At 35.6% G+C, this 21,131-nt stretch overlaps 1 protein-coding gene across 1 annotated transcript in view; it reads right to left on the reverse strand.

The window, feature by feature from the left end:
- Nucleotides 1-21,131, reverse strand: part of TTC29 (tetratricopeptide repeat domain 29) — an 80,172-nt gene that overhangs the window by 20,173 nt on the left and 38,868 nt on the right. Inside the window, exons 6-7 of the mRNA XM_010291622.1 lie at nucleotides 11,044-11,256; nucleotides 6,317-6,402 (exon numbers count right to left, since the gene is read on the reverse strand). Of these exons, the coding sequence (XP_010289924.1) occupies nucleotides 6,317-6,402; nucleotides 11,044-11,256 (299 nt within the window). The remainder of the gene's footprint in view (nucleotides 1-6,316; nucleotides 6,403-11,043; nucleotides 11,257-21,131) is intronic.

Here is a 21,131-nt window from a genome sequence, read left to right on the forward strand (position 1 = left end):
TAACCGTATATCCCATAAAACAGACCTTGTATAGTCGTGGTAATAATCTGGCTCCTACCTTGCCTGGGAAAGCATAAGGAAGAGCCATCTCCACTGGCCATACCTAGCAGAGAATATGCAGAGAATAGCAGAGATTGTTCCATCCCATCAGCTATATCAAAAAAGTAGGACCAGAGCGAAGGCTCCACGATTGCCAACTGCTCTGCCCTCCACGCCTTGGTGAAAAATAGATGCAAAGATATTTTTATTCCCTTGCAGAGCAGTTTAAAGAGTTTTTATGGCTTTGTTCTCAATGTTTCAACATATTAGAGCTAAGCAAACCTCCAGTAAGGGACAATTTGCTGCTTTTGTGTTCAAACATAACAGCTAGCAACAATTTCATGGAAGTGATTCGGAGTCATATGAACAATTCTCTTGATCTTAGGATATCTATTATTATTATTAATGCAGAAGTACGTAAATATTCTCATTAATGTTGCACTGCAGCCCCTTCCAGTTCTTTTGCAAACCTAGAGGGCGTGCGTGCAAGTGCATGTGTGTATTAGCTAATAATAAAACTTGTCACTTTGTAATAGATGCTCTGAATCAAAATCTTACAAAAAATAGACTTTGAAGTTTGGGAAACTACATTTGATATATTAAGTGCCATGACTTCTAAGTCTAATATATATTTTTTAAGTAAGGCTACACAAACCTTACAAACATATATAAACCCAGGAACTCTCATACTGTTCGGGAATGAAAAACAAACGTGCAAAGAAATCAACGTCCTCCAAGCATAGCCCCCAAAATTGGGGTTTTAAACTTTTTGTCACCAACTCATATTCAGATTCCTGAGAACACCAGTGGTCAGATAGTTATAAAATTCTGAAAAGGTGCTATGGATTTATCTGATGGAACATGCAGTCAAAACTGCAGCTCACTGCAGTTGTCTTGCTCTTTTGGGATATATGAAGGTTTTAAACTAAAAATTGTAATGGATGAGATGAAAGTCCAGCCATTTACAGTGTTTTGGTAGCCAGTCTTACAGAACATGAGACTCCTGAAGAATAAGGTTCATGTCAACAAGTTACTAGTGCATTTATTTTCATTGGTGCTATGGAAGAACATGGAAATCTGATAGTTTTCCAATTTGCTTGTCATCAAGTAATAGATTTTTAATGTATTGAATATTTTTTGTTTCTCATGCTCTATAATTTTTGTATAACTTGACTACTGTAATTCTGCAGCAGCATGGCATTTAGGAGTGTTTCTTGTGGTACATTGATCTTGACAAAAATCCAGTTTACTGAGGGGAGTTATTCTTATGCCATTAACCAAGCAAAATGCAGTTTGAACCACAGACTCAAAAGGAAAATAATACCATGTTCCAAGGCAATTGTTGTGGACATCGTATCACCAAGGTGCAAATCTGTGTGGTATACAGAAAAGTACTGAAGAAAAACAGCATCATTACATCTCAGGGCTACTCAGATAATTTTCCCTGTTTTTTTTTTTTTTTTTTTTTTTCAGGTTTTTCAAGGAACTGGCTAAGATAAGAAAATTGTTATCTAAATTAAACCAACAGAAGAAATCCTTCCTTCACTAAGATACTGTTAACTTTCATACCCAACTAAAAAGTTAAACCTTCCTTTCACTTTAAGAGTTAAATGCTAAAGTTTCAGGTCTTCTTTAAGATTCTCAACACAAATAATTTCTAATTTCTTAATTGCATCAGTATTTGAGTCAGTATATTTTGTCAGGGCAAAGTTCACTACCAGTGCTAACCGTTCTCACATAATTTTGTTTGTGCTGTCTTTACCAATGCCTAGCAGCAGTAGGACCTTTCAGAAACATGAAATTTAATCAGTTTCAAAATTGGCTCACTTATTCTAGACCTTCAGGAGGAAAACCTTTCTCTAGACACAATCCATTGTCAGTGTCAAGATCAATCGGAATTGCCTACTTTCAAAGATGACTCAGAGTTTTGTCTATTTTTTTATTCCTCAGATATGAAAAATACAAGATTTCTATATAAGTACAGTTTCAAGAACAATTTAAAAATCACTTCGATAGAAGTGAAGCCTCTAGGAATGATGGGACCTTTTCTTAAAATTGTATGCTAAAATGTTTTTTCAAGCATGTGATGCCATTTGCTAAGCTGAAAATGTTACATTTCGTTACTAATATCAATTATAGACGAATAAAGGACAATCTTGCCGATTTAAAAGGAGGAAGTTAGAAATAATTTCCATTGAATAGTATCTTTTGATACGTTTTGCGAGTCTCCATTTAAGTGTTTCTTTCTGTAGTGACCATAATGAAAGCTTAACCTGAACTCAGTGGTCTTCCCAGACACTGTGGACAGAAACGTGTCTGTTCAGCTTTCTAGCAAAGCACTAGAATAGTAAGCAAATCTCAGAGGAATGATGCTCATTCTTCTCAACTACCTTTCACAATGTTTGGAAGAAAACAGGATAACTTTCAGTCTACCTTTTGTAGTTCTTTTACTTGCTAACATCCTCCTTGATTCACCAAATTCATACATACATACATACGGGCATAATCTATATAATTAGATATAATTAGATAAAATATACTGTGCATACTAACTTCAGATTATCTGCATCCCAGATACATTTACTTATATTCTCTCTAGCCGCACGAGTTGAGACAAAATTTTCAGTTGTTTTGACATAGACTTTTTCAGAAATTACCTTTATGGTTATAAATCACCTCTGATTACTTTAATAGGGTCATTTTGAAAGTGAAGATGTCTTTGTAAGTTCATAAATTTTCTTGATAATTTTATGCCTGTGGCTTGTACATTGTAATTCTGACAATTCATGCACACAGCATTATGTCATAAATTACCATATTTATTCTGGCATGAACACTGCCTCTATTATTTAAATACGTAACATATCTGAAACACAGGATTCAACATCCCAAATAAAGGAACACTTAGAAAAAACACAATGCTCAGACAAGGAATGAGGACTGGAATTTTCCTGATGATTTGGGATGCAACTCTAATTGAAAGAGAAAAAACCCTTGCTGCCCAACTCTTTGAAGCATTCTTGAAAGCCCAGTTTAAAAAAAAATTCCCACATCAAGCATTACATTACAATACCTTATGCAGCATTTCTAATGACACAGAAGTGTTTCACTTAATACTTCGCTTGTTATACAACTCTGAAGTAAAACAAACAAACAGTAACTGTGACTTTAAAACTAGCCTGGATGGAGAACTCTCGGTGACAAAATCTATAATGTCTAAGATAAAATCTATATAATGTGAACGATTAATATTTTGTGTCATATTTTGTGGAAAAGCCATTAGGCTTGATTATAAACCAGATGATATGAAAAATATTATGAACATACCACACTGCAACTGAATGTAATTAGTTCTCAGGCTTTTAAACTTGCACACATTTATGTTTTTACATCTGAGTAGGTCCACTGAAATCAATCATATATATCAAATAAAATTAAACCAATTTATACAGATTATACACCAAATCAAATTATGTTAGATTAAACACCAAGTGCCCAGCAAATAAAAAACCTTCTCCGACAAAACTAGCCCATTCGATATAAAGTGACTGCATATTTTCAATATAATAGGCTGCAGCTTAATCATTTCAACCTTTAATTACTGCATCAGATAATGAATATTTTGAACATATGCTTCTCCACTCTGTTAGAAGACGTGAATGAAAGAGAAACAAGTTTATCTGCATGCTGCTGGGTGTGCGGGTTGGGGGAGGGAGTCGCACGCCGCACAGCAAAAGGAACCGGCTGGCAACAACTGGAGGAAATGGTATCTGCACCAGCTGCTCCCTTCAGATTCCCCTAGAAGGAGACTGCCTGAGGTGGGCCACAGCACAAAGGGATAAAGAAGATGAAAACTGATGCAAAGCAGGAAAATAACTGCTGAGACCCCTGAGTCTACACCCGAGCAGTCCCAAGCTGTGTGGCAAGACCTCTTTAGCATGCTACAGAAGCTGGTGATGAACTACATATTACCATGAGGCAAACTGGCTCCTAGCAGTATTGTCTGCATGTTATGTGCAATGATAACCAGCAGTCCTCTGGGAACAGGATGCAATGATTTCATCTCCGTAAGCATCTGAGCTCCCCTTGGATAGAGAGACCATTAAACCGAGAACAGAAGGGTAAATTTTAGGCAATGATTTCTAATTGGAGAGTGAAGACAACTTGTGCTCAACAGTACTGTCAACCACTGATGTTTTACTGCTGTCTATACTAATCACCATTAAGGACAAAAAGAACTAAAATTTTACCCGTTTTTTTAGTCCCGTAACACACGCTGTATTTTCTGAACGAAAGTACTTCGTAGGTTTCTTATGTAATATTATTGGAAATACCATTATATTAGGAAATGCCACTATATTATAACATAACATTATGTTATTTACACTGAAAAGTATTGGTATTTTCATTATTGTTAAAATAATATTTTATACTCTTAACATAACGTATCATACATGTTTTGTACTACAGAGACCTTCTTCCCCTTTTAACAAAAATGCACATTGCTTTCCTTCCCTGTCAGGTTTTTTGTATGACTAAAACCAATAGGCACAACCTATGCATATATTTTAAATTAACAGTAGTACATGACAAAATTCAAGGTTTCAGAATCTTCCTTAAAAAAAATAATAATCCAGCACATGACAAAAAGAAACAGAACTTCTAAATGATTGCTGTAACTTTTTGGCAGGGGGAGCAGTGAAGGAAAAGAGTAGCTATAAAAATGTAACAAAAGGGATCCTGAAGAAACAATGCCAGGACATCTAATATTTTTGACACTTTCAAGGGTAGTTTGATCCTTTATATATCATGGAGATTGTGCAGTCTTTTCATTAATTAATTTCTCCTATGATAGAGAGATCAAATATGCATGGCAGGCTTCTTTATTTAGCACATTTGTTTATGTCGCTGCTCTTCATTTACACAGCTTACTGTGACTCTCAGAAACTTAACAGAGAAGTTGATCAGGTAAGAATGCCGTCACACTTGTCAGTCAAAAAACAATGCAGATAAACTTCAGTACAAAAAATTCTAGTCTAATCTGTCATACTGTATTCTTGGAAGAGATCAAATATCCTCTTCTCATTGCTATTGCAACTATTAGATATAATTTTATAAAATTATGTGTAGCTTTTTCATTTTGAAATAATTTTGCAGAGTTTGACTGCAACTGATGTGAGAACAGACTTCTACTTTTCAGCATTCAGCTGATTTATACAGAAGATGGGCCTATCAGCACTGAAGAATTATGTATAAAGATGGTCAATAACTTTTGGAAAAATTGTATCACAAATCATTAAAAGCGTGTAGAAGAGTATTTCAAGACAGAAATCCAGAACCCCTACTACACTGTAGAAGCCAAGCAAGCAGTTTTGAAACCTGTGCTGAATTCACACTGTGACTTCTATTGGTCTATTTTTGAAAAAAATAAACCACCACAACAAATAACCACAAAGAACGACCACTATAAAACATGTTCATTAATAAAATACCAAGTCACTCTGCAGTTAAAGGAACAAACAGAAACAGAAATAGTGGTTACCCAGCTGATTAATTGCAATAATCATAGACAAAATATTCAAACAAATTAATTTCCCACACAACATTTTTAAGAGGGTCATGGAGGACTGACTTCTCTGATGACTGGGACAGGCAAATCAAGTTGATGCTTACCTTTCCTCTCACACTGATCTATGATGAACTAGAGGAACCCTCCTTCCAAACTAGAATTCCACACATAGAATTCTCATTGTCTTAGAATTATTATGTATGGAAGGCTCAAGGGAAACATGAGGAGGGGATTGCATAAGCACTACAGCTTTTCATATCAAAAGCGATTCATATTTCTTCTAAATTCCTGATGTTCTGAAAAGCTCAACATGTGCGTTGATGTATTTTTAATTGTTGCTCATGAATATGCTGTACCAAACTAGTTTGGAAAACTAGTGTTTTATACAAAAACCTAACTAAATAAAAAATGTTTTATATATTTATGAATACAGGAAAAGGAAAGCTAATCACATATAACCTGAATTGTCAATTTATATTATTTCTACAGATCCAAGCATGGAAGCCTGGACTCCATCAGTACTGGAATTTATTGGCACCATAATTGCTTAATCCATATGGATCCCTGTCTATGGAACTAGATACAGTTATAACAGGTCCATAAGCCAAGCCTCTCCAAGTCTTTTCCACTCTCCAAAATGCCTAAGAAGATGCCAAGGAGGCAGAAAAAAGCATTGGAAAAGCTAAAGCAACTTTAAAACAAACTTACTGATAATGCTGTCTGTTGTTCTCCAGCAAAATGATATGCTAAACTTAAGCAATACGCAGCTTCTCCTTCCATCTTCACGTTGCCTCCTGAAGAAAGGACCAAAGTTACAGTTACCAGTGTAATCTGAACAAAATTACATTAGTACAGACAGTTCTTCCCAGTTCTTAAATAACATACAGATGTTGAAATACTGTAGTAAGTTTTCCCATTTTCTTACCCTTGCCATTTGTCTCTTTGCAAAAATATATAATGGTAATTAAAAATGAGGGCTATGGATTTAGACAAAGTTCAACAAGAAAGTTGAAGTCAGAGAAAGTATCTTCCAGTAAGTAACGCAGCACTATCAATTTAACATGCTGTAATGTTCTGTCATGAATTGTTCAATAATACTCACAGTATCTTCAACTTAGAAAATCATAGTAGCCTCTCTCTCAATGTTCACATATAAAATAAAAGTAGCTACAAATATATAATACACCCTAATATATAAACACAAAATATGTTGACCCATACACTTGGCTAATGTGAATCTTAGTGAAACACCAAGCGAGAACTATCAGTAGACCAGGTTTGTATTTCTTATTCTTCATGGCTATTTTGCAAGCTATTGTAGGCTAGAATTGCTAAAAAAAAGGGATAACTTATACTTTTAAGCAGTAGTCTTCGAAAATTCTGCACAGGCAGTTGCTAACTGAGGTGCATCACACTTCTCCACGCCAGGTTTTATTTCACCGATATTGATCTAACTGCTTGCTGGTCTTTTTATATTGCTCCCCTCAGTAGAAGATTATCCATTCAATATTGAAATTTATATAAATTAATTATAGAAAGGCTTACTGTATCACAATATATTAAAACATTTCCCTCCAGAACATGAGTATCCATTAAAAAAAAATTAGATTAAATTATAATAAAAATAACCCAAAATCCAGTCTTTCTGTTGTGCAATATCCATCTGCTCAACAGATTCCATAATAAAGAGTGGAAAAGTCAACCTAAAGCATAACTGCATATCAAGATATTTTGTAAAACGCATTAAAAAATATAGTTACAATGAAAAGGGAGATTATCTACTTATAATTGTCAGGCTATTAAATTCTTCACATGCAAATGCACAGAAGCCTATATCTAGTTCTGGAACTCTCTGAATGTTATAATTGCTGAGGCCTTAGCAATTCTCTATCTACAGCACTTAACACGTTACATAAAATTATGGAAAGTCTGTAACTCAAAAAACAGCTGGTCTTTTCCAATACTCAATATCCCTTAAAAGGCTTAATGAGGCAAAAGGATACAAAAATACAGTTTCACAGAGGAATAATAAGTGAAAAGTTGCTAGTGATATAAAAAATTTCCTTCCTCACTTAAAAACAGTCTGAGAGTCTGAAGTGGGTAATATCTAATTCTAATACATAAACACAGATGATGGTCCAAAAGTACAGAATGGGTATTACAGGTGGCAGCCAGAGCCAGTATGGGTTTAACTAAATTGTTAAATATGGGCTTCATAGGTAGAAGCTATGGTTCTGGAATGGGGACTGGAGAACTCATCTGAAAGGAACTTGTAAAGCTTAAATTTAAAGAGAACAATGGCAAGCATACTGTGCATAGTGGTATTTAATACATGTCTCAGGAAGTTATGGAAAGTGATCGATTTGAAGTAAGGGCACTGCAACATCTGCCTGGTCAAAGTAAGTTTTGGAGAGGCATCAGATGCATTTTGGCAATCTCTTCATTTCCAGCAGTTTTCACTAGCAATATGAAGAAGGTCGTGAGAAACTTCATCAGCAGTACACACTCACAGTCCTTCTAATTACAACAGTAGATACTGGTAGCAGGATACAGCTGGAGAAGATGTAGAAGTTTTTGGGCAAACGTGTCCTTCTTCAACTGATTAATTGTATTGGCATTCTCAGTATTTGGGTCATAGTCCTAAGAGAAAAGATCTAAACAGGCAACTCAAACAGATCTACTCATGTAAATTGCAGATAAAATAAACAGGTTATTTAGTGGTTGAATGAAAAGAAAACATTAGCCAAATACAATCATATACCCCCACAAATTAAACATTTGGAATGGGAAGAATTGAATTCTTGCACCCAGAGTGCTGCTGGTTTATTCCTCAAAAACTATCACATAAAAGCATTTATATTTCAAATGGTATTTTCAAATATTATTCTTCATGAGACAAGGCAAGATGAGAAATCTTGGTTCTTTAGAATTAATATAATCAAAGACAATATAATAAAAAACCTGAAATAGAAACAATTCACTGGCACTTTTAAAAATAATAAATAGCAAAGTTCACATATGCTTAGATGTCTGAAAGCTTGTTCATTTTTTCCAAGAGTATCTGCTGGTCTAATGAAGATATTTCTTTTGAGGAACTTGCCTTGGCTTCACTGAATACATTTTACACTTTTCTGCAGATTGCCGTGTTATACTGTTTACCAGTATAGTCATATATTCATTTGTGAAAAAACATATTTTAAAATTTGGAAAGTATTTTCCAATTTTTTGCCATTTTTCATAGTTTAAATCTATCATACTACTACTCAAAGACTGGCTAACAGATTAATGTTGGGCATACATTATTAAATTTAAAAAACTACTGTATCTGGTGATAAATATTGAATTAATTTTATATATTAATTGTATGCACAACTCATATGAAAAATATGCCCCTTAAGGAGTATCATGAAAGGCTCCTGAATTGCTGTGCATGGAAAAAGATGACTATTTCAGACCTTTTTTCCTACTTCTGAGAAGCTAGGAAAAGTAAGTCTGTAGAGGTGGACATTTAACAGTATCTTTTGAGAAATCAGCATTACTAAGATTTCTGAAAAATCTGGAAAATTGTATGTATTTTCATAAAGTCAACTTAAAAGATTTTTCTATCCCATCTCATGTGTAAGAAACACTACAGAGCATGGTATTTCTAGCTGATGAACATCTCGCATTATATATAACATTCAAATGCTATTCTAATTTCCCCCAATTTTAAACCTAACATGGACAAAGCTTCATACAACTATTACCTAGAACAAGGTAGTCAGGAGTAGTCAGCATGGATTTAAGACAGGGAAATCATGCTTCACCAACCTGATAAACTTCTAGGATAAGACAACTGTCTTGGAGGATGAAGGGAAAGCAGTGGATATTGCTTCTCTCAATTTTAGCAAGGCTTCTGACACTGTCTCCCATAACATCTTCACACAGAAGTTGATAAAGTGTGGCTTAGACAAACAGACAGTGGGGTAGCCTGAAAACTAGCTGAGTTCTTGGCCTCAAAGGGTTGCAAGCAGCAGCATGAAGTCCAGTGGGAGGTCAGGCACTAGTGGTGTACTCAGGCATCAATACTGGCACCAATACTGATTAACGTCTTCAGAATAGTGTGACCAAGCACACCCTCAGCATGTTTGTGGGCAACACAAAATTGGGCAGGAATGGTTGATCCACCAGGTAGGTGGTTGTGCTGCCATTCAGGGGGACCTCAGCAGGCTGGAGAAATGGACCAATGTGAGTCTCGTGAAGTTCAGGAAAGGGAAATGCAAAGTCCTGCACCTGGGGAGGGAGAAGCCCAGGCACTGGCCCAGGCTGCAGGCTGACAGGATGGAAAGGAACTGGCAGAGAGGCACCTGGGTTTCCTGGTGGACAACAAGTTGCCCATGAGACAGCAACGCACACTCGGGGCAAAGGTGACCAACGGGATCCTGGGCTGCATTAGGCAGGGCATTGCGAGCAGATGGAGGGAAATGATCCTTTGCCTCTACTCAGCACTGGGGAGGTCACCCCAGGAGTGCTGTGTCCCATTCTGGGCTCCCCAGTACAAGAGAGACGTGTAGTGGATTGAGTCCAGTGAAGAGCTGCAAAGATGACTCGGGGACTGGAAGCACCTGTCCTAGGAGGAGAGGCTGAGGGAGCTGGGACTGTTCAGACCACAGAAGAGAAGGCTCAGGGGGCATTTCATCAATGCGTACAAATTTCTGATGGGACAGTGTAAAAAAGAGGGAACCAGGCTCTTCTCAGTGGTGGTCAGTGACAGGACAAGAAGCAATGGTCACAAATTGAAATCCCATCTGAACTCAGTAGAAAATGTTTTCCAGAATGGTTATGGAGTCTCCACCTGTGAAGATACTAATAACTTGCCCGAATGTAGTCCTGGGCAGCCTGCTCTGGCTGGCCCTGATGTTCTCCAGAGGTCTCTCTTCTTACCTTAGCTATTTTGCAGTTCTGTAATTTTTTTTTTACTTTAGGTTTCAAAGTATTTACATGTATTAAGATATACAGAAGAAATCTTGTTTGCTTATGATAGAAACCTGGTTTTTGCAAGTACTAAATAACTATGTAGAGTGAAAAGGTAGTGAACCAGCAGACAATATGACTCAAAAATTGTGAAATAAACAGTGACTAGCCAATCAAAATCAGCGAGCTGAACTTCCATCAGTGACCTCACTTTCTGATTATGGGTTCATTCTTTTATACTATTATTCCTACAAGGTTGCTTTTTTGGAGATAAAGCTTTCAGGAATCCAAAAGAATTTTTGTTGTCAGTAAACAGGCATTTCTGCGTTAGTGAGATTTGGAAGTGTATTCATAGCATTTGTCTTTGAATTTCACAGGAAATAATCACCCAGTCAAACACTTGACAATTTCTACTTTACTCCTGGGAAAATCATGGCATGCACATCAAATAAAGGAATGTGAAAGTGTTATTTTCCACCTACCTTCTTTTGCCATTTTTGAAGCTTTTATTAGCGTTTTGATGGCCTGTTGGTGTTCTTTATTTTCCAGCATTTTGTCTGCTAGTAATGTATAAATCCTCCAGAGATTCTCACATGCCAGTGAATTGTAAGTATGGCCTGTCTCATCCTTCCATGTCGAACCCTCTGTTAGGTGATAAAATGCTTCATAATGCTCAGCAGCTTTCATGACATGACCTGAAAAATGTCATTCATAATTACAATCAGTGTAATCAACAAAATTTTAAAAAGTGATTAGTCTAGTACTAGATAGTAAGTTGCAGCCAAGCATTTCACAGATTTTTCAAGAATCTTCAATATATAACTTACAGATCACTGGAAAACACTGTCAAATCTCACAGTTACCAGTAATGCTGTAATTTAAACTTATCACACTTTAAATTAGCTTTCCTTTGTAGATTTGCAAAGTTGGGGATGTGTGATCCCAAGGATGCATGGTCAGAATTTTCTAGAGAATACATCTATAACAGGTTCATTAATATAGCCTTTGTGGATCTTAAATTTCAGAATCACATCCATGCATAAATAATCACAATTCAAACCATTCCTCAAGTTCATTTTTCCATAATGAAAACTTGTGCTGAAAGATTTGAAATATGGGGAATAGACGTATCAAAACTGTGGGGAAAAAAATATCTTGATTCAAGTAAATTAAGAACTTTTAATTAAAAAAAGAACTATTATGCAAAGTAATTTATTCAACAGTTATTACTAGGCCAACTCTGGTGAATATATGTAGTAAATTTACTGAAAGAGCATTAACCACTCATAGATTAATTATTGAGCCTGAAGTAATACAATTTAAGGACTTAAAATGTGAGTTACTCAAACATCTTTAAGGCAAAGAAAAGTTTGAAGGTAAGGTTCAATTCATTTTACAATGCAAGTAGTCCCTCCCTTTACCTTCAGCTAGATTCATCTCTGTGTATACATGCAATCTAGGAGACTTCCATGCCTTCTGGACAATGGAAATTCAAAGCCCCTTGAAAGAACAGAAAAGCTTTTCCTTATACATAATGGGTACAGAAAGATTGCTGAGAAGCAGGTAAGATGAGACCATTTACATTAAAAAAAAAAGTACTCTAGTCATGGTACCTTGTTTCACAAAGAAAGTTCTATAGCAAGGGAGAACTGTGAATGTGACCCTTCCTTTAGAAGTTTGTGTGTGTCTGTGATGGAGGAATCTTGTCCCATAGATCATCAATATATCAATTGCCATTTCTGTTAAAAGCTGAAACAAACCATAAACTCAGTTTGTCTAGATGTGTTTCCAGTTTACACCTCTTCTGAAACATGATTTGTAAGGAAGGATTAGTGTTTTGCAGACCGTTTTTACAGGACTGCATCCAAATTACAAAAAGAATCAGGAAGGAGAAGAGTTGTTTCCCAGTTGCAGGAAAGGAATGGAGAGAAGCTTGGGGAAGGACCTTCTTCAAGCATTCTGAGAGAAAACCAAGGCTAGTTCCCCAAGCCTCCAGCCAACCTAGAGGCAGCAAAACAGCTATGACAGATACCTCTTATTAACTTAATTTAGATTTGTCTTTTGCATATGTTACCCTTCTATAACCATGCTTTGAACTTTGCAATATAAAACATAACCCTTACCTTTATTAGAATTAAATTTATTTTTATATTAAGCTTCTCTGATGATTAAAGTAAGTTCAAGTAAAATTGACAAGCACAAGAAACTTCTCTTTCAGAGAGGCAACTAATTAAATGAGTTTCAGAGACAAATCATTTTAAGGCTCTACAACCTATGATTCATGTAAGAGCCTCAGAGGACACAACAAAAAGTGCTGAAGAGTGAAGTGCCAGGTGAAAGGGGAGACAGCAAGCTCTATTCAGTTCCGCTCTAGCTAGAGACAGGTATTGGAGAGAAATGCTGGAAAAAATCTTATTGCCACAGTAGCTATCAGACCCGGTAAACAGGCAGGAAAAGATCTATACATTCTTTCAAAAATACCACATACTTTACATCAGACTGAACGAACAGAAGTGCGAAGCGAAATTATCATGACCAGTACAAGCTGCTTCAGGAATGATCGACAGTACAGGTTACAGGAAATTGAGATGTAAACTTACTAAACCCAGATGAAAACTTTTGTCCATTCTAAAGAGGCTTCCAATTCAAATTTGGGTTTCTGCTTATCTAGCCCAGCTAACTTCTTAGGGCAAGTCCAGCTCAGAAGTCAACAGATTTCCAGTTATCCAAGTTGCTAAATGCAGATTTAAGATATTAATTGAAGAAGCTGGTTGTTGGCTTTGTGACAAATTAGGGAAGGTTGAGTTGAAATTTAACATTAATAGCTAGATCTAGTATTTTATCCACTTGGATAGTCATAAGCACATACAGACTCCTCCTTGGAATTCTCCCCAAAGTTTATTAATCAACTGAATATCCTTTTGAAAGGATTTACCATACATTTAAGTGATCTAGTTTCACTACATGTGTAATGGATTCTTTAGGATAACAGACTTCGATTCACATGTAACTCAAAAACTTCTAGTAAGAATGAGAAGCAGCAAACAAATGAATGATATCACCTGGATATGTAATTTGAAATTGAACACAGTATTTGAGTTTCTCCTAAGACTCTATATTATAATTTCTTAACAGGACACATAATTTAGGTAAAGAATACGTGCAACCTTCAGAACTATTGTTTAAATTGTTAGAACTATCAGGTATGGTAATTCTTATCCATGCTTCCTCACTTGCTGTATCCCCTTGAGAAAGTTTCTGTCAGACTAGAAATTGAACTCATATATTCCATGTAGCCCATAGTTCTTAAGAGTTGACCTAAGCATAAGAGCTGTGACCTAACATCCTTTCTGCCAGATCTCAGTGAAACCTCTTTAGAAACAATCCATCTCCATCAAGCTTCAAAATACGCAACCAATATAATCTTTTTGATAGTATTCAAATGGAACTAAATTGCATTTGGCTTCACTGAACTACCAAGAAAGATTATGAAGTTAAAAGTAATACAATCTGCTCACAGAAATACCAAAAAGACGATTGCTGGGGGGGGGAATCTAGTTTCTTAAACGAGGGAGAGGTGGAATTCCTCACCTGAAAGACCTTAACATGGCTGGGAATTTGCTTACTGAAGACTGTTTCAAGTAATAGTAGCTATTTGGAGACCTCTCAAAGTCATGGAAGGGAAAACATTTTAGACTTTGGAATTCATTCCTCTATCAAAATAATCTGAAATCCCTGGTTCTCATTGGCAAATGACATATCAGCCTATTTCTTGAGCCCATAATGTATGTGAACCTCAAATGTCATGGAAAAATAATGTTTTCAGGGGGTGGCAAGTTTATTCACTGTCATGAGTCCATTCAGTTGGAATTGATCTGGCCAGTGCATTTCAAATTTTAAACACTGAACTACTGCAACTGATAGGTGCAGACAGTGGTAGATGCTGTCTGAAAATCATTAAAAGAAAGTAAAACGCCAATTATGGAACATTTCTGAGAGTAAGAGTATTTTTATCTCACCTGAGCAGTAACAAGGCAGCGTTTTAAATTACTTTTATTATCAACTGAAAGAAGCAAAAGGCAAAACGAGAGAAAAAAAATGAGGAAGTGAGTAGGAAAATAACTTGGAATAGTTTGTAGAAATGTATATTTTATATCTCTAAGAATTCAAAAAGAAAATACAGAAGATGTTCCTAGGACATTTATGTTTGAAAACATCTATTTGCAAAATATTACACAAAGCAGTATAGCTATTTTCAGTCGGCAACATTAACAGCAATTGCATATTTCTTGTCCCACTGCCATGCAGAAATTAGCTGTGTATACTAAATGGAATTTGAGAATCTCTGATTTCTCTTCGCTGTTTATAGAAGGAATCAAACCCCAGAAACATAACTCTTACAACATATATAATACGACTACTAAAATGTTATAGTTTTAAGTAGCTTGGGGCAAAAGAAACAAAAGAAACCCTATCAGCAACAGTTTAATCTGAAATATGGGAGGTAAACATTGTCATAATATAATTTTGGGAGTAAAGTATCTGTTTCAAACAATTATATGAATATAAGACATTACGTTGCCACTCAGAGTACCAAATTTTAGAAATTACTCTTATTTTCACAGCAACTACATATATATGTGCAAAGATTTGTGCTACAGCTTTCATTGAGTTGCTTAGAAGTCAAAAAAATAAATCTATTCGTTCAAGCAAAAGAACTCAATGTAATTTTGTAAATACGGAAGAGAAACGTTTTTACATTATCTAAAACTTCCTTTATAATTCTCCTTCTAAGAACCTACTCCAAAAGTATGTATTTGTTATATCAAAATAGATATCAAACCAAAAGAGGTATATATGGAGACTACTATTTTGCTTTTTTTTTTTTTAAGTAGAAAGATTGACTAGATATTAACACAAATGGGTTTAAATGTGGAGCTGCCATAAAAGCAGGCACATAAATGTAATTCTCCCAGCCGCTATTTTGATGCACATTTTTGATTCCATGAATATTTTATGAAATGGCCCAAACTAAAGCCATATAACATTCCTGCATTACTGATGCTTGCGCCCGTAAGCTACAAACATTAGAGGCATGATTGAGTGCATTAAAATGAACTCATTCAGCAGTGCATTGATTACTTGAAGGAAAAAAAAAAAAAAAGAAGTTACTCCCACTTAAGAAAACAGCATACAAATCTGAAGTTTTCCATACTGAAATTAAAGATAGCAAATTTGAATAATGTATTTAATAAAGGCAGTGCAAAACTATCTAGAATTTTCCATATACAGTCCTGACATTAATTAGGTGAGATGTTAATTAGGTCCACAGATTGCTTCTAGTAGTGTACAGGTAATTTAAAATGTCACAATCTGCAAAATGCAGTGACTGACCTGTTCTCGCTCCATGCCTTAGCAATACTGAGAGCACCTAATGATTTCCTTTTCTATCAGCTTCATACATTTACCAATGAAAATAATGCCACAGAAACAATTCCACAAAAAAGTGACAGGTTTGTTAGGTACAGCAGCACTAGTATAAGCAGAAAGCAAATTTAATTCTAAATTGTCAACAGTTGTTGAGGACTTTAGAAAATATTACTTAAGCTTAAAACAACCACCTAAAGGAACAATAAAGCTTTATGTATATTATAGTACATTTTAATCTAGAACTAGGAGATCTTTCGTAATCAGTTATTTCACTGTACAACGTGGACATAAAATCTGCTTGAAGCAACAGTTAATGGTAACAAAACCCAAAAATGTTATTACTATTTTAAAAGATACAGGCTTACATTTCAGTTTAACTGCTTGAATTACTTGTATTATTTTTAGTTTCCTATGTTCAATTACAATAATTATGGTAGCACTATTCACGCTGAAATAGTTAAGAATCTGTCACAGTTTCCAATGTGAGCCACTATCTACAGAGGTTGTTCTAAGTCTTTAACAGAGATGTGTTGGGAGGTGGAACAAAAAGCTCACAAGAATCGTAAAACAAGGCTCTCATTCAGTAAATAGTTGAGCCACCCTGGACTCCTAAGGTAAAAGGAATTGCACAGAAGTCACTACGCCTGATCTCAGATGCAAGCACCTGAGTTTATGTGCCATCTGCAAAAGCTAGATGAAAATTGTGGAAAAGATTTAAGACAAAATTTTGCAGTTCCGTAAGTCTACAAGATTCCTCTAAAACACAACCAATCATCAGACAACAATCAAGGTGAGTATTTTTAACATAAAGGATAAAAAGTTGTTTTCATTTACTATACAGGAGCTGATAACACTTTTCAGAAAGATTCCACAGGGAGTTTTAGCCAAGTGACATAGACAGTTCATAAGGATATTGTAATGAACATGCTGGCTCATCGTGGGGTATTCTGACAATTTCCCCAATTTGACAATACACCAGTAGATCTCTCCTTACAGTCTAAGCTGCTCAACGTCAACTGAAAGCATGCCTGAGAAGTAGAAGGCTTGAGGACATAACGGAGAAGGAAAGAGATAAAAGTTGAGCATCATAACCTGAGATATGGCATTGGTGGACTGAGACTGCAGTGCAAAAAGGTGGTATTTTATGTTCCCTTGTCTGGGTCGAGAACTGCTAGGCTCACCCTGGGTATTGGAGTTTAGATAATGTATTATTTCTGCTGACATTAGTTAAGCAAGTATCTGTTGTCTGAAAAGAAATATGTAACCATGGGAATCCAGTGAGCATTAGATCCTATACAGTCTTGTCCTCTGAAGACGTAAATTACTTGCCTTAAAGCTCAAATACTCAAAATATACCTATACAAACATAGAGGGCAGTGCATATTGTAGCACCTACAGTAAGACTGTTCACAATATGTTATATCGCATCAACACATTATGATATTAAAAATTCTCTAAAAAGATGTTGCTTAAAGGGCTCTTTAAGTGACACCTCACCAGCTAGGGATAACACTAGTGTCTCTGGTTGCTTGCCCGTCTGCTCTCTAATCCCTTTCCCGGCTGCTGCCAACACTACTGAACTGTGAAGAAGGAAGGGTTTCCCACAGGCAGCTGAAACGACAGCTGCTTTGGGGATAGTTTACGGTGGACCAGCAAGAGAAAAAAACCGCAATTAACTGAAAAGTACATTACCAGAAGAGGAACTGCTGTGAGAAATCTTCTTACAAGAAAGCATGAAGAGCAAGTACCAGAGGAACAGGCACTGTTGTAGGGGAGACTGGAACAAGTATCCTCCTCTTGCCTTTCTTCCAGTTACTACACCAACTAGTGTACCCTCAAAATTCTGGGTTAGCTCCAGGCCTTCTTAAGCTGCTTCTGGCTCTACATAAAATCTCTCAGATTTTCCTCTACGAAACATACAGCTACTCTTCTAGACCGATTGCAACTACGCAGAGTAACTCTACAAAGAAAATCTGGTGTCAATTACACGATTTCCCTCAAAACTATATACACAGAGACCTCACATATGCTTTACAAAGAGTGGTACAAAACATAACATACGGACATACATGAAAGATGATAATAAATCAAAGAGTGATTTCGTACCAAGTGTAACCTTTAAGTCTAAAAGTTAGATGCATACCTGTAATTACTGCCTTACTATCTGAACTACATTACTGATTTTTCCCTTTACTTTAGACCTAACTGTGGAAAAAAATGTTCATATTTTAGGCATTTTCACAGAATTTTAAGTCTGAGGCGGAATCTAGAATCTCTGAAGTCTTTGTGACACTGTAATTGCACAAACTGGTTTAGCAGCATTTTGCCCACATGCAAAAACTAGAATAAAAAAACCTTACTCTTCCAAGATCAGTGTCCAACTTCAGGAAAAAAACAACAACTGAACAGGTCCCATATGAAAATTCCACCAACTGGTCTGCCCTATGTTCATATTCAAATGAACCAACACAGAAAATTTTGGTTTACAATTAAAAAAACTTTTTTATGTTAACATTTGTCAGCTGCCTTCTTCCGATTTGTTTGATTATACATAAACAAACACTTTTTAATATACGTCAATTTTAATTTTGAGGAGAACATTGCAAACAATGTTGAACACTAGCTGAATGACAATACACCCATTTTAAAGACAATGGAATTCTTGCTTCACAGTAACATTCAAACCTTCTTATTTCATGTTTGTAAAGCATCAAAGTGCTTACTATATGCAAAGGCTACCTAAGATGCAAAATTTATTCAGGAAGCTCACAATGTAAGGCTCCAGGCTCTGACTAAGAGCAGGCCCACACTCAGCAGGATGCTCACACTTCAGGTTTCACAAATATTTCAGAGCCAAATGAAAACAAGTTATATAACTATTTAATCTCAAAGAGTAATATGATCATTATCTTTTAAATACAGAAACCGACACTGAAGCAGATTAGTTTCACTAAACTACTTTTTTTGCTAACTCATGTCAAATGCTTGCCTCAGTTTAAATAATTTTTTTGTAGTGATTACATTTTATTCAGATTTTACCCTACTCCCCTTGCTTTTCACAGCTCCAAATAACAAATTTAATATCAGATGCAACGCTCCAGCACTGGAGCTGTTCTGTTGTGCAGATAATCTACTTCAGAAAGATGCTTTGAGTAGCAAATAAGACTAATGACCTGCTGAGGTCCCTTCCAACTTGAATTATCCTATGATCCTCTGAAGTGTAAGATACATTTTTATGAAAAGCTTCATAATGTTTGTTTTACCTATGACTTCTACAGATTATTGATAATGGCTGAGGACATGCAACCCCATCAGCTCTTGGTCCCACTGAGAGGGCACCTCTGGAAACAGAACCTCCTTTATCAATTACTAAAAGGAAACGCTGCCTCCAGGAAAGTTTATGACGACAACTGCCAGTTCAGCTGCAGTAGACCAAGACCTTGCAAAGCTTTTATGCAAAAAAATCTGTTAGTGAGTGGGGACCTTTGAATGAAGCTTCATCTCAGTACTACTCATTAAGCAGTAAATAATTAAAATACCCTGGAAAAGACAGGTAAAATACAAGCAGCAATGTCAGTAATAGACATGAAAGAGAAGAGAGGGAAAAAGAATTTAAAAAAAGGAAAGAAATAATTCATTTGAAGTTTTAATAAAGTTTCATTTGCAGTCTTGTTTAAAGATATATCAGACTTTAGGGATGTAACCTAATTACATTTTTATTCTAAGTCCTATTCAAAGACCTTGGACTTTGAATTTTTAACACAGATCAAACAGTGTAATTTACTCATGGCTATCAATACTTTAAAAAGATCTCTTCATTAAATGTCATAGTCTTATGAACATACATATAAAGCAAACAGAGCAAAATTTGATACCAAAAACATTAAGAAAGAGTATGATTCTTATGGCAGTGTGTATATAAACAATTCACCTGAGTGCCACACATTATATTCAAGTGTACACAAAATGTTTTTTCTAAAATATTTCTCACACAGTATCTTTCATAGTGCAGTCTAAACAACAGCAATACTTCTTTGGTAATTTTTATGATGTGTTTGTAAATGAATTTTACACCAAATAGTTAAGAACAGAAACTAATTTAGGATTTTTTTTTGCATATGTCAAAACTTAAGGAAAACTCAAATTACAAAGTTTAGAATTAGCACTATTGCACTGCTGTGAATATTTTGAAGAGCTTCTCATTACAAAGTAAGAATACAGACGTGTCCCCAGGTGTTACATCAGAACTGAAAGAAGCTCCATTTGAAGACTTAGGCTAGGAAAGTGGCAGTGATGGTGAAAGGATGAAGGAGGCTTTTGGCAAACCTGCTTACTTTTTCCTAGTGTAAAGAATATTATTACTTCCCTATGCTTAATACTAAACCTTGATTTAAATCAACTGAAGGAAAAGCATGAAGAAAGTTTTTCATTTTCACAGTATTTATTTTCAGAAGTGAAAATAAGAGCCCTACAGATTTTTCCGAGTTCTCTTATTCAAAACATCTTCATTGCCTACCAACACTTTTAAAAAAAAAATTATATGAAGAATATTTTTTATGAACTCAACACGCCCATTTTGTTTTCACGTTGCATGTTCAGAAGCTTCTTTCAGACTTTCTTAAGAGTATACTAATTTGAACTGAAAATATACCTAATTTTTGTAACATTAATTCAGTATGGTACCTGCTAGATCAATGCCAGTAAGAACCCTATAATAATAAGAGGTCATTTATTGGAGAACTACATCCTGTACTTAGATGAGGATGAGGTAAATTATTTAATAAAGCTTTTAAATCTGTCTTCCCCAAGAATCTACCTGGATTTATGGCTGCTTCTGCCACTGACTGATGGAGAAAAGCATTGTATCTGAAGACTTCATCTCCTAGCAATTTGCTGCTAAAACTTTTTAAATTATGCTCTACAATCAAGTTTTTCTCAGCTAACTTATGTACTCATTTCTTAAGCAACCAGAAAAAAAAAACAACAAAAAACCCCAATGCTTCGTGAAATAGTGTAAGTGCAGAGTAACAAAGAAGAGTTAGCTTCAGTTGATATGATGAAAATCAATGACTGGAAGTGTTTTAATCGGTCAAACTGCTTATACAGAATTCCATGTCCCATTAAAGACAGGCTTTTTTTT

This window comes from Phaethon lepturus, unplaced genomic scaffold (assembly GCF_000687285.1).
Source record: "Phaethon lepturus isolate BGI_N335 unplaced genomic scaffold, ASM68728v1 scaffold367, whole genome shotgun sequence".
NCBI classification, from domain to species: domain Eukaryota; kingdom Metazoa; phylum Chordata; class Aves; order Phaethontiformes; family Phaethontidae; genus Phaethon; species Phaethon lepturus.